Source organism: Megalobrama amblycephala, linkage group LG20 (assembly GCF_018812025.1).
Source record: "Megalobrama amblycephala isolate DHTTF-2021 linkage group LG20, ASM1881202v1, whole genome shotgun sequence".
Taxonomy (NCBI): domain Eukaryota; kingdom Metazoa; phylum Chordata; class Actinopteri; order Cypriniformes; family Xenocyprididae; genus Megalobrama; species Megalobrama amblycephala.
The window spans coordinates 10,928,812-10,944,129 of record NC_063063.1 but is presented as its reverse complement, the minus strand read 5'-3'; the positions used below and the strand labels follow the sequence as shown (position 1 = coordinate 10,944,129).

At 37.9% G+C, this 15,318-nt stretch overlaps 1 protein-coding gene across 1 annotated transcript; it reads right to left on the bottom strand.

The window, feature by feature from the left end:
* Positions 1-686: 686 nt before the first annotated feature.
* irf9 (interferon regulatory factor 9) lies at positions 687-14,801 on the bottom strand. The gene is made up of 10 exons (XM_048170722.1): positions 14,729-14,801; positions 11,964-12,020; positions 10,924-11,046; positions 10,321-10,501; positions 6,161-6,300; positions 5,850-5,931; positions 5,655-5,729; positions 5,133-5,537; positions 1,559-1,671; positions 687-1,105 (listed from the first exon to the last, which is right to left on the bottom strand). The coding sequence occupies exons 2-10, from the start codon at positions 12,018-12,020 to the stop codon at positions 983-985; spliced, it is 1,299 nt and encodes a 432-aa protein (XP_048026679.1). The 5' UTR covers positions 14,729-14,801; the 3' UTR covers positions 687-982.
* Positions 14,802-15,318: the final 517 nt, after the last annotated feature.

Sequence of the window (15,318 nt, the reverse complement as noted above, 5' to 3'; positions counted from 1 at the left end):
TTTCTGACTATAACATCAAGTTTTTTTTTTTGAGTGAACTTTTCACGTTTTCCATCGCCGTTTGACGTTTTTAATATCATACGCAGAAACGACTGTTTATACATCGTATGTTGTTTCCGTGAGTGCCCAAAGCGCGTGAATATAAGGCACGCGATTGGTTGTCGGTTGCCAAGCATCTAGTTGTAACATTCTAACACCGCATTGTTTCTCACTGTACAAGTTTGGCACCGCAATTCTAACCCTGCTCCAGAGCAGAGTTTCATAACCCCCGGGTAAAAGCAGCGCAAACAATGCATCTAAATTACAAGCGTGAAACTCTCTTTTACCCGGGGGTAAAAGCGGTGTTTAGAACGACGATAAGCCGGGGTTAAGCTCAGTGTGAAAAACCCTATTGACTAAAGACGTATCTTTGTAATTCTTATAAATATTTAAATGCAATCTGGCTATATATTTAAGCAACTAATAATTGCAGCATTTCTACAAAGTACCTACAGTAAAGTGTTCCTTAAGCCCAAAGTATAATTCACTTTCTACTTTGTATGTGCAGGTCGCACATGTGCATTTAATTATTTTTGCAGTAATTAGTTTATCCACAAGGTGGCAACTGTGCCCTGGGGGTGTCGATTCACAAGGTACTTGAACAAAAACTGCATGAACAGAACAGAACGGAATGCATGCAAGCTACAGCGACAATGGAGGCCTACATAGATGAGAGATTATGCAAAGAGGTTAGAAAGTACCCTCATTTGTACATCTCTAGCATGAAAGAATACAAAGATGTTTACATGGGTTGTAACTCGTGGCGAGAGATTGCCCAAAACTGCACTTTTCGGACGCCTGTGTATGTGTACGAGTCAAACAAAGTATACTTTGCAAGGCTGTGGTTTTGACTGTGCAAAAAAAACTAAGTATACTTTGGGCTTTAATGTCAAGAATGCAGCAAGTGTTATCTCAGAGGTTTGTTATTGGTTGCTCCGATACTTCAACAAAGGTTCAGCGTCACTTCCCCTGTAGGAGACTGGCTGGCCAAACATTTGAGAATTGCAAATGGGTCTCTGAGGGTCTTGACCTCTTCTATCTGCAACTCAACGCATGGGAGAGAGATCTGGAGAGAGCAAATGAAAATGAATTATTTTTTTTTTTTGGTGCTGTACATATTTTCTTCGGCAATAACTCAAAAACTCATTCATGTTTGTTTTCAATTCAAAACATTTTCAAACATGCTGCAACACAAATGTTCTTAACATGCAAGATCCAATTCTTAAATAGGCAAGTTTTCTTATACACAAGAGTGAATGAGATGGTGCCTTTACACTGTCATATAATTTGATTATTCAAAACTGTTGTTATACTTTTTTTGGAGCTTGATTGCTCCATTCACTTTCATGGTATCAAAGAAGCAGCCTGGACATCATGCAAAACAACCTTTGTTAAAATGACACAACTGTGAAAAAATGACTTTGCTGAAGCTACTAAAGCATCCACTTACAGCACAAATGTAGCATCTGATCTATATACATCCATTATACCTTCACATATACATCCATTATATCTTTACCTTAATGGTGATGTGTTTGTCAGAGATGTTATCTCCATCATACAGTTCTTCTCCAAAACACAGCAAGATCTCACTTTGAGGTTCTTTTCCTCCATTGCGGAAAGCTTCCAACTCTGAGAAGAGGAAAGAAAATCTAAATTAATGTTGTAATATTTTCAAAACTTGGTATTATCCAGTGAATCTGAGGAAGAAAGAAACATAGCTAGCTAATGCTAACATTATGTTTACACTACATAGCCACAGGAGAACTGACCCACTGTTTTTTCTCCTGTATCTAACACCAACTAACACCAACCAGCTACAATTGTCTCTGGTTTGCTCACTGGGGGACTTTGGCTAAGTTCACACTGTCAGTCTAAAACAGATTTGTTCATCTAATTGGAATCTGATCTAAATGACTGAATGTCCACACTGTGTATCGCAACTGTTCAGATCTGATTTGTGTGTCCTTTTCATTCTCCGAAATATCTGCATTGGTTTCTATGGCAATGACGTTGATTTGGTATACCCACATGCCCACAAGTTTATCGAACAAGTTTGTTATAACTATTCCCCGTGTGCGTCTCAAATTGAAGGGTGACTGTGCTTTCTCTGTCACTGGTCCAAGTCTGTGGAATAATCTGCCATTGGATGTTAGATCCACCTTAACTCTTAAAGGTGGGGTAAGTAGATTTTGAAAAACGTTGTTAGACATTGTTGATATTTTAAATCAACCCAAAAAAACCCACCCCCCTGTTCATTGCTCCGCCTCCAAAACTCACTCTCCAATCCTAACCATCCTGCTCTGAGTCAGTCTCGAACCCCGGCCCGATCACTGCTGGCAGGCGAGGCGAGTGCACTAACAATGACGCAAAGCACCTCCTTCTCTAGCGGTCGTCAGTGTGCAGTGGTTTACCTGCAAAACTCACTGTCTGGCCACCGCTACACAATGCGAGAGTGGATGTCTGTTTATCACAGCTGACGCACAACAAAATGCTTCACGGACAATAAAGAGCAGATGATGAACGGACGACAAGGAAGCACAAAAAATGAATGTACAGTACAAAAGAGTAAATACAAACAAGAGTTCGTTGTTAGTTGACCAACAGCACAGCAGCTCTAGACAATTAAAACCCAGTGTTACTCATATGTGAAGCAGAATCAAAACAACCTCCGCGTCTGTTTTCAGGCCTTCCCGCTTAGCTCTCTCCAGCGCTGGAAAGCTTTTCTAATATTAAAGCGGGTCCTAAAGATCTTGCCCAGTCATAACCCTTCATTCCAGTGATATTCTTTTAAGCTCTTTTGTTTTGTGTCTTGTTGTTCTATTGTTTTCTATTGTAATGTACAGCACTTTGGAACTACTGTGTAGCCTGTAAGGTGCTATATAAATAAAGAAATGAATGAATTAACGAAACGAACGAACAACAACAGCAAAATGGAGGCGTTTGGAATACAGTTGTTGTCAGCCAGATCCAGTCCATATCCAGACCAGATGGTGGACCTGCACCCTGAGATGACCACAACACAGACCTGAATATCAGTGAATCAATAATATTGTTGAATATTAAGTGTCCCCAACTAAGCAAGCCAGAGGCGACAGTGGGAAGGAACCCAAACTCCATCAGGTGACAGAATGGAGGAAACAAACAACAACAACAAAAAAATCCAGTTCCTTTTGCCTGAAGATTGGATTCTAAACTGTGTAAGAGTCTCTGGGAAGTACACAGTCCAAAACATGGAATTATAAAGAGCAAAGCTTACATTTTCAACCAAAAACACAACCCCACCAAGTTAAACAAGGGGAAAAAGAACACTGAGAACATCCAGAGTCTGCTTCTCCGGATGTTTGGTTTAACATGGCGTGGAATGGAGTGAATGTGCAGAGTTGTGAGTAATAGAAAGACAATGAGCAATGATGAAATGCTGTTACAGAAGAGTAAGTTCAAAGTCCTGATTTCTTAGTGTAATGCATTAAGTTCAAAAGTCAGTGTATTATACCTGCTTGCCTGTATATTATATATAGGGTACAGCAGGGCTAAAGGCACACAGAAAAATGTGATTTTCACTACTCCCATAATGTATGACTGCAGAAAAACTAACGTTTTGAGAAGGTTTTGAGAAGGTTTTTAAAGACCAGATAACATCGAACGAACGTTCATAACTGTTAGCTGGGTGAGAACCAGCTAATGAAAAACCAGACATGTCCTCTGCACAGACCCTATAGCCAGCTTCAACTTCTCCCACCAAATGTCAGTGTGACAGAATGTGATGTATCCCAATCTTCAAGCAGAAGGAGCTAGAAGAAATATTCTGAATGAACAATTCACAATCTGACTTGTGATGCAGCCTAGAAATCACATGTTTGGCCAGAGGAGAACTGGCAACGCTGACTGAGCCTGGTTTCTCCCAAGATGTTTTTACCCTCCATTCTGTCATCTGACGGAGTTTGGGTTCCTTGCCACTGTTGCCTTTGGCTTACCTAGTCAGGGACACTTAATATTCAGCCGTATTATTGATTTGACTGCTCTGACACTGTTGGATGAGAACTGAAATGAGCTGGACGATGACAGCACTGTTTTCCACAGAGCTGTTTTATAGCTGAACTGAACTCATTTAATAATTTATGAACTTTACACAGTACACGGAACTGAATCAACACTGAACTGCCTTCAACTGAAGTCTTGTTTAGAGCTGCTTTACAGCAGAATTTAATTCTGCTTGTATCATTGATCCTTATTTTCCAGTTTATCACTGTACAGCTGCTTTGAAACAATCTGTATTGTATAATGCGCGGTATAAAATCTGATCAGAGCGGTTAGACTAAAATGGATTTCCGGAAATGAGATTTGAATAGGGTTTCAAACCATATATGAATGTAGCTTGAAACGGATTTGTAAAAATTGTATTACATTTGATTTTTTGCCATTCACACTTGCCTGATATGATCGGATTCCAATCAGATATGCACAAAAACTGGATTTGGACTGACAAGGCTTATATATAATTTATATATAATTTATTAGACAGAACTGTTAAACAGAGACTGTAAACTAATGGAGACAGAGAATGGGAGCAAACAGAAAAACTAAATTTCAAAATGCCAAATATCAGCTGATATTTTGGCAATGGCTATATATATCAGCTGACCTATTTATGACCTGTTATAAATATAAAAATACTTAAAAATAAACGTTCTTTATTGGCTTCTATGGTTCCATGAAGAAACTTAAACATCCATTGAACCTTTCCACTGGACTAAAGGTTCTTTATAGTGGATAATGGTTCTTTAAATTTAAATGTTCTTAACACTAAGAAAAAATGGTTCTTGTAAGAACAGTTCACTGAAAGGTTTTTGGTGAACTCAAACAGGTTCTTCTATGGCATAACTGGGAAAACTAGCTTTTGCAACCTTTATTTTTAAGAGTGTACATTTGTCCCCCCAGTTTCGCACATCTACAATCCTTTATTAAGGATTCATCATTCAATCTTATAGCTACAATTATATGGTTTCAGCAAGTTTCTACCAGTATTTTTCATATTGTCAAACTGATCTACACATTGGATCAAAGAAAGTATATGCTTGTGAAACACTTACCCTGTCTGAATATATCCATGTTGAACAGCTGGGTGGGCTCACTTCCTCTCTCCATTTTACAGGGTCCTGTGGTGGTGTTGTGCGGTCCTCTCCAGAACACCCGTCCCTGACAGAAGCGCTTGGCATAGATGCCTCCTCCTGTCGCGGTCAGCACTACTCCCCACTCCAAGAAGGGCAGCAATTCCCTAAGACCTTTCAAACGTGTGGCAAGGCTGGGGTTGGCGACCATGTCTGAGGGGGGGTCTGGGAGAGGGATTCGATGGAAGCCGGTGCCGTTCAGAGACGGTGGAGACGGAGGGACAGGTGACGGAGGCAGGTAAGCAATTCGAACATCATTGCACTTTACTTCTCGCCGCAGAACCTCCTGACCAATGTAGTGCACGGTTATGTGGAAAGAGTCCAGCACTGAAGGAACAAAAGTGTTTTAAGAAACCATTTGCCAATAGCTTGGTTAAACAAAAAACAATTGAGATATCAGATTTGTTCTAATCAATAAATGAATCAAATTTAATTTTTAATCACCTCTCTTTTCTTCCGACAAAGGCACTGCCTCAATTGTTAAGTTTAACTGGATATCTTCAGCACCTCCAGAAAGAGCTGAATGAATAATAATAAGTCAGTCATCCACTTTGCATTATTAACATCAACATTAACCACAAAAGAACCAAGTAAATTGAAAACTCAGGTAGAATTCAAAGAGTAAAATTAGATAATTACTGTCACTCTTTAAGAGGATTGTTTGCACCCCAGCTTGGAATGTGATCTCACTTCCTGTGTGTGGGACAATTTCCTGTGCACTCTGTTAAGAACAGAAATGGAAATAGTGCTCAATTAATAATAAACTCATGTTCTGCTTTGCATTGCAAAACTGAGAAGTGGAATGTAAAATATGTCTCAATGCATGTTTTTAGTGTTCAATGCTTCTGTAAGGCAGGCTATTTAGCATGCATGTTGCAAATTGCATCTTAATTAAAGTCTGAACAGCATAGCTCCTCAATGATTAGCTATGATGTGGTGGATGTTTTTACCATGTTGATGGGCTGAGGCACAACAACCTCCTTTTTGATCTTTTTGCATTCAATCTGCTGATCATGCTCGGATTCACTGCATCTCCTCCTGCTGCTCCTCACTGCTTTCTGTCCATTCTCTTTTTTTATTTTCACCACTCCTATGATGAAAGGAAAATGAAATAAATAATTACAAAAAGTAATTCCTTTACAAACTCATTGCAGTTATTGTAGACATTTTGCTGTTCATGAAAGTTGTAGGGATATGCAAAACTTCAAATTTCAAATTTTAATAACCAATCAGTTGAAGGGTTTGTGTTTACTTGATAAATAAGAAAGCTTTGTTTTTTTTTTTTTTTTTTTTTTTTTTTAAATATATATATTGTATTTTTACAGCATCATGAAGTGGCTAACAGAACATAAACAACAAACAACAGAAAAACACCTTACAAACATGTTTAAATTCACCATAGCATTAAAATAGTCAACCTCACTAACTAACTAGTCAGCCATCTTGTCACATCCATACTAGTGGCTTAAAGGTGCTAAAGAGGATGGTTTTTTTTTATACATTTTTGCAATATTACTTGAAACTGTCTTTACTAACTGATAAAAGACTATTTATTAGGTGCACTGAAAGGAATAATATTAATATACATCATCTGTGCACGAGGTAGGGCCTTAAACACATCAGCCAATCGTTTACGCGATTGGCCCTCTGGCTTGTGAATCACTGCCGTGACGTTCCTTGCGAGAGACGTGCGCGGGTTGGCCCTCTGGCTTGTCAATCACTGCCATGACGTTCCTTGTGAGAGACGTGCGCGGCTGCACGCTCCAGTAACTTTCCACACTCCACAGGCGCCGCATGCAATGTTTTTGTCAGGAGACAGGAGTAACAACTGCAGATTATGAGTTACCTGCGGTGAGTCGGACATAATGAATCCACTAACACGACACAGCGAATGCCGGTGGTAAACACTTGTGTTCCAATATTCGTGCACGAGTTTTGGGAGGCGTTCCCTCGAAACGAGCTGTGAAGGAGGGGGTTGTTCTTACGCATGCGCTCATTTCAAAAACTCACTAACAGTCTTTGGTTTCTCAGTCGACGAAAAGATCCTCTTTAGCACCTTTAATTCTCATGTTGGATTGACTATATCAGGGTTGCCAACTTTGGTTGCCAGGTTGAAGTGAGATTTTGATGACATGGGCTGAATCACACGCTCCTATTTAAGGGTTTTGAGGATCCAACAATTCATTGTTAATTTCATCTTAAAGCTGCAAATTACCCAAATAATTAAACTTTAATTAGCATTCATTGAATTGAATTGAATTTAATTTAAAGTAACTTTCAAATTAATTTTCCTACAATCTACACTGGTTAGTTAGCTACCTAATATTATCAGAAGGGTCTTGGGTCATTTACCAGGCAGTCAGATTTCTTACTAGTCAATTTATTTAAAAAAAGAAAAAAGAGACTCGCTTGCTGTTTGGCGATGTGTACAAATGCGCTTAAGAAGTATGCATTTCTCAAGCACATGAAACAGCACAATCACTTTGACAGCACCTGACGTGCAACTTGCCCAAATTAACCATCTTTTACATCCAAAACTACTTGGGTTCTGCACTTTTCTCAATGTGGTTTACTCTGTGGCCTTGTCTCTTCATAGGCTACTAATACGTTTTTCACTTCTGTAAATAGAGTTTTTTTCCTACCACAGCACACATACAGTATTTAACTAATCAACAATTCTTATCCACCATAGTGGCCTGTGACATTCACCGACACGCAACCTACATTTGGCACTTGGCAGGTGTTATTTTCATACCCTGGTTTAGAGGCACAAACACTCCTCTAACTGCTGGTTTTTCTTCATGTTCTCTATTCATTACTGTAGACAGCTCTTTAATTGTCATCTTGCGAATTTTTATTGGTAGACTCTTGCTGATCAGTCCAAGAATCAAGAATATCCGTTAATATCCGCCAGAGGTGTCCAATCCTACTCCTGAAGGGCCACTTTCCTGTAGAGTTTACCTCCAACACACCTGCCTGGACGTTTCTAGTGGACTTAAAGAGGTGGTTGATCAGCTATTTTCGAAGGCTTGATTGTGTTTATGGGGTGCACTGTAATGTGTGTTTATGCTTCGTTTAAAAAAAAAAAAAAAACATTCTTTTTCACATATTATAACTTTATTCTACACCGCTGTTTCTGTTCTCCTAAAACCACTCTGGGGTGCGTTTCCCGAACAACTATGTAACTCGCTGCTGAACTCCCATAGTACGATGCATCGTTGAACAAAACAACTAGCTAGTCACGACTGTTTCCCGAAACCGTATTGTCACAAACCTGTCGTTCAACCACGTTGGTGAATGACGCCACGCAGGTGGAGTAATAACTTCTTTAAATTAATCTGTTTGAGGTCGAATTAATGCTAGAATTTCTGCTATAAATTACGGACATGGCTAGGACTAATTCTCATTTTCCTCAGTTATTTTGCTTTATTCCCAGATTAAATCAAATGCTTGTTCTGACGTACTAGATCACGTACGCACATGCGCACTCTTCAAAAACGGTGCTTTAGCTCTCTTGACAAACTAAAATATATAAATGACATTTGTATATATTCGAAATAAAATATATACATTGTACTTAATGTAAGCTTGCTTATTTTGCTCAAGATAACGATTTATTAAGTCCACATGTCATAAAAACAAGAAACTATGCTTCTAACCACAGCTCGAGAGCTGTCATTCCAACCACACAAGTTTGCGATGCAGTTTGTGAATGTTCGTTTGAACTATGGCTTCGGGAAACACCAAATCGTTGAACTATGTAAGTAACGACGGAACTTGCGATGTTAGTTGGCTAACGATGCTTTTGGGAAATGCACCCCTGTTGAGTTCCTGGTTCTATGAAGCCCCTCCCTCAGAAATACGCAATGGTCTCAGATTGGTTAACTGGCCCAGTGTGTTGTGATTCGCTATCTGCCTAATGCACATTGTCCGGAAATGTCACCCTCTTACCATTACAGGTAGTTGCATGTGCTTGGGTGTATTGTAAACAATGGCGTCAATATTGACCTTTTTACAGTCTATGATATTGACATATCAATTTGAGCCCGAATCAGACCCAGAGAATATTGAAGAGGATTAAGCAGAACCTGTGCAATCATGGCTCTTACAGGATGTTTCAGAAAGGTATGTTTTTTTATTGTTTGTAATCGTCTCATACTTTTTAGATATGCTGTTATTTGGAAATACTACTGCTGTTTATGTTAGCTTTTAATATACCTTTTATTTTTATCCTTAATAAAGCTTTAGTACATAATAATAAATAATTGCGTTGTAGCATTTTAGTAGAGTTTTGTAACAGTAACAAGTGTTTGTCTATTAAAGGTGCCCTAGATTATGTTTTTAAAAGATGTAATATAAGTCTAAGGTGTCCCCTGACTGTGTCTGTGAAGTTTCAGATCAAAATACCCCATAGATTTTTTTTAATAAATTTTTTTAACTGCCTATTTTGGGGCATCATTATAAACGCGCCGATTTTATGCTGCGGCCCCTTTAAATCCCGTGGTCCACGCCCACAGAGCTCGCGCTTGCCTTGAACAGTGCCTTAACAAAGTTTACACGGCTAATATAACCCTCAAAATGGATCTTTACAAAGTGTTCGTCATGCATGCAGCATGCATGCGTCGGATTATGTGAGTATTGTATACTGTTATATTGTTTACATTGATTGTGAATGAGTTTGATAGTGCTCTGTGGCTAACGGCTAATGCTACTCTGTTGGAGAGATTTATAAAGAATGAAGTTTGAGCCTCATAACTTTGCAGATGTTGTTTATGCTCAAACAGCAACATTACACACTAACTGAAGTTAAAAAAGTGAAATCATAATCAACCACCCCTTTAAATACCTTGATTAGCTAGTTCAGGCGTGTTTAATTAGGGCTAGAGTAAATCTCTGCTGGATAGTGGCCCAGAACTGGACACCCCTGGTTTAAGCCAATCCCATTATAGTGGGAAAATGCTAGGGTTTTCTGTAAATTCAGGGAATTGTTTTGTGTTGAAATGTATTTGGGTGACGTGAGAGCAAGAGAAAGAGACTGAAAGTGTAAAATGCATAAGAGTTGGCAACCCTGCTAATGTTACAAACAAATGTTTCCATATCCATTGGTTACCTTGTTCTTCTAGTGGTACGAGGCGGTACACTTTGTAGGGTTCTGAGATGTCCAGCTGTGATCTTTCAGTGACCTCACTAAATTCTGGACTTTTGTTGAGGGCACAGCGAAGGCGAGTTTTCCAGGATGCAGGATCAGAATTTCCATTGTCCAAAAGCTTCCCTTTAAACTCTGCCCAAGCCTTCCATTGGGAAAGTTCAAATTAAAAAATGTCAAAAACAAAACTATTTTCAAAAGGCTTGCATGCTTAAAATAAGTGAATTACTGCTTGAACTAACTTTAAAATTAATTATGATCAATAATATGTAAGTTAATTACCATCAACGTGTAATTATTTAGAAATCCTTGGTTATAAATAAATAAATTGTACAAGTAGAAGTCATTGTCTGAGTTTGTGCTTGCAATTGACTGCACTAATTGATAGCAACACTCAGACATGGGAATATATATGCCATTCAAAAAATTGTACAACAGATTCTATTTCAAATAAATGCTGTTCTTTTGAACGTTCTATTCATCAAAGAATCCTGAAAAAACTGTGAACACTGATAATAATAAATGCAAATCCGCATATTAGAATGATTTCTGAAGGATCTGAAGCACCTTGAAAATAGCCGCATCTTCCTCACTTCGGAAATCTTGTTTTCCTGCATGTTTCCATGGGATACGAAACATGGTTTTCTCAGGGTTGTCCCACACTAGGCCGTGATACTTCCCACTGTTCACCTACATCACAAAGCACACACAAAAGAGAAACCATTTTTATTACTATTATTATTGTTAATTATAATAATAATTATTATATCTGACCTGCGACCCTTAGGTAGCTAGATAATTTGCCTGCACTGTAAAAAAATGAATAAACAAAAGTAAAAAATGGCATCTGTGGCTGCCAGAACTTTACTGTTAAAAATTTACAGTAAAAAAAGTATATTTCATTAACTGAAATTACTAAAATACTTTATTACTAATTCATTACCAAATTACTCAAATCTATTTTTTGTTTTAAAAATACAAGTGGTAAAAAGAAAGCTTCATGATGAATAACATGTAGCTTTTCCACAAGCTGAGATAAATACTAAATAGAAGGTGCATGTGTCATACATACAAATACAAAACACCATCATGGTAACACAAATTACACTAAAATAATACAACAAACTTTAATTTAACAACATAATATGTAACATAAAGCCCTAACGTTCTTAACTAATAAGAAAAAAGTAACGAAGAAATTATATTTCTATGAAAAACTATCAAATGTAATCTTCTGTACTCAAAGATTTCATTAACTCAGATCCTTTGACACACTTAACATACTAATCCGTAACAACACACACACTTGCATGTGGTTTACAGGGACTCCCCTTAGGCATAATGATTTTTATACTGTACAAACTGTATATTCTATCCCCTTAAACTAAGTCTACCTCTAAACCTACACATCAGAGAAAATGTTCAGAACGTTTTTTATTTATTAAAAAAACAACAACAACAAAAACATTTAGTATGTTTTTTAAGCCATTTGGTTTATGAGGACACAAGAAGTGTGAACCATGTTTACATTGTAATACTCATGACATTATATACATTTGTGTCCTCATAAACCACATATACGAGAACACACACACACACAGACACACCTGTTCCACTATCCAGGAGCGCAGACGGCGCGTGGAGCGAATCCTTCCGGATGCCATCTGAAAAACATTGATTGACAGATGCTGATTTGTCCTAAGAAAGTCAGACATTTCACACATTTGAAAGTTCAGCGAAATGGGTAATTGTAACTTAACTTAAAAGTACTGAGAAGTACCATAGTATGTTATTTGACATGGTACCAGCATGGTATAGGGTAAGTTATTCTATAGATTGAAGATGAATCTCTCATCTAAACACTCATGCCATGTTTTTTCTTAAACAAAATTACTTTTTTTTTTTTTTTAATTATAAACAACACGTGTAAAATTTAAGCCCACCTGAGTTCCAAATAAGCCCACAATGTGTACGGATATTTTAATGTAAATGCTTAATATTTGATTAAATACATACTTTAATTTTGATTTATTTTTTTTATTGGTCAGCAAAACTAATTAAACAACTTCTGATAAAACTGGACAAATGTGGCAATATGTGAGATTTCTGTCCGCCAGAGGTCGATAGAGGCCTATTCAAAACAAAGGCATATCTTGATGACGGCAAGTTTGAGGGACATGTGGTCTTCACCTCACAGCCGGTGCAAAAGAATAGGGATAGGACTCGGGAAAAAATAACGTTCATGGATGCGATTATAACCGTTATTGTAGTATGAAGCAGAGCAGGACCAAGTGTTGTGGGAGCTGAACGAGGCCACTGGAGCGATTGCGCAACACACGCCTCACGAGCAGTGGAACTTTTATTATGACACAGTCGCCGGCGCCGCTTCCGCTATTCCGGTCATGGTAACACAGCTCTGTTTATCATATTAGATACATTTGAGTGTGTTGAAAATGATGTTATAACGTTACTCTGTGCGTTCGCTCGGCGGCTGCTGCGAAACACTTGCTTGAGACACACTGCAGTAAGATAGATCGATTTTAGAATATCATATTAAATGCTGGATGGCTTGTGTTGATAAATGGAATGCAATTAATTTTAAAACGTATTGTATGACGGAGAAAATTCTGTATTACTGTTACTAAAAATAAAGCTGCATCTAACTATGCTATGTTAGCTACTTGACAAAACAGTGTTTTTCTCTGAAGCATGGTAAAAAAAAAAAAAATTAGAAAGAAAATGAAAATGGTAAAGAAAATTAGATTTTGTAACGAAGCGGGAAACGGGTTCGAATCCAAATGCAAGCTTTATTAGTAGAGAGCGTAGTCGTACAGGCCAGGTCAAAAAAGGGGCAAACAGAAACAATGAGGAACAGGCAGAATCGTAGTCACAGTACAGGCAGTAGATCAGGGCAGGCAGATATCATACACAATCCAGGTAACAATATACAGTCCAAAGGTATGCAGCAGAGAATCGTAGACGGGTAACAGACAGGTTCGGTAACAGGCAGGCAGGCAGACAGACAGGTAGACAGGACAACAACGATCAGAAATGTACACACAGGTGAAACAAAACTTCGCCAAGTGTGTGTGTGAGTGAGAGTCCTTTATAGTCCAGATAATGAGCTTCAGCTGTATGTGGCAATTGGTGATTGGTGGAGTGAGTGCAGGTGATAGGCAAGGAGGATGTAGTCCGGAACTGACAAGAACATGACAGATTTAAACAATAAGACTAAATGTGATGAGCTATATAACAACAATTCGTTTTCTGTCTATAAACGTAACCAAACAGTTGTTCCCTTGTCTATTAAAACATGTAATGTATTAAAGCGTCTTTGGTGTTTCCATGGTTTCTACAAAATAACCGGAACCCAAGGGTAACGTGGGTATGACACAATTGACAGGCGACTCCTCACACGTTAAAATTGCAATTTTCTCACGATTTACAAATAGTTGGAAACATTTGGGATATTGTATTTGTAAGTACTCAAGTGAACAAAATATATAACACTGGCCTAGTGGTTTTTGGATATTTTACTGCAAAAAATCTAACATATTGCACCTTTAATATTTGACAAATTCAGTGTCTAATGAACAGTAGCCAACATAACTGATCAGTCTGATGTTACTTTAATCTGATCAAAATCTCTGACTCTCTTTTGGCTGAGCTTCTATCTATTTCACGCTTCATAACAACTCCATATTTGTCAGTGCCGCAGTTTGAGAGACTTCTCTTATTTTTAGTCATTGTCAACTATTTTTCTCAGAGTGACCATTTTGTCTCTACAATGAAGAGAATGTAAGTGAGTAAAGTCTCTGAATTAATACATGTGTTCTGAACACAATGAATTGAGCTGTTTTACATGTGGTTCTGAGCTTGTTCGTGTGAGCTTTTTGGGGTTATTAGGAAAAACAGTGATCAATGGAGCCGTTCCAAAACAATATTTATGAATTATAATTAAATCTTATTTTGACTCTAGACTATTCTTAAATATTTTCATCAAATGTGGTAATCACCATCGATAGAAATCCCCGTTTGGTGCCCCCCTTGGTAGTGGGCAGCACACTTCGCATACAGGGAGCGGCGGTACTGATATCATATGTAATCATGAATTAACATTATCATACCTTAACTGTATTAAGACGCATTCACAGTACTTTTTGTAAACTTATAATCCAATGATCTGCTTAAATAAAAATCAAATAGAGATACAACAAGGTATTTTATAATTTCAACAATTTCTTCCAAAACCATCCACATCAGAATTAATGTATCATAACAGCTCGTTGTATAAATAAATTAGCGGACAAAACAGCGTTTTTGTTTAAACTTTGTGAAAATCATTATGTAGTTTGTTTATAGTTTCAAATACCTTAGTTTCGGTGCTGTGTACAGTCAGCCGTTCCGGAGATCACAGTCCGTCCAGCCCATTGCACTAGAAATTCCTGAAAGTAAAACAGTGAAGAGACCCGAGCTGTTTACCATCACATATGCAGGGGGCGCTCGACGGCTCACAGCGCCGAATTATCACACTGTTCCTCAATAATATTTCATCAGTTTCTTTGGAAAATCCTGAATATTTTTAATTAACAAATTATTCGTGAAATATGTAAATATGTATGCCAGAGTCATCATATAAAAACATTGCTAACGTTTACTGTAAAATAATTAGAAAAATTCCTCTTCCTCGTTGTGATTGGGCCGACTTCACCAGCGAGTAGAAAAGTCTTACGTACCACGTGACGTAACGTGTAGCACGCTCCTTTATTTTTATGATGATGATGATTATTGTTTTTTACAATAATAATGATTATTTTTATTATTACTATGTGCGGCACATTCCCACCTTCAGCTACCTCACTTCCGGGAAATAATGAATATACTACAACATAAGCAGGTGTTATGTGACATCTTTACTGAGCAAGTCTAAACGCATCATAACCCCGCCCACTTTGGTATTTT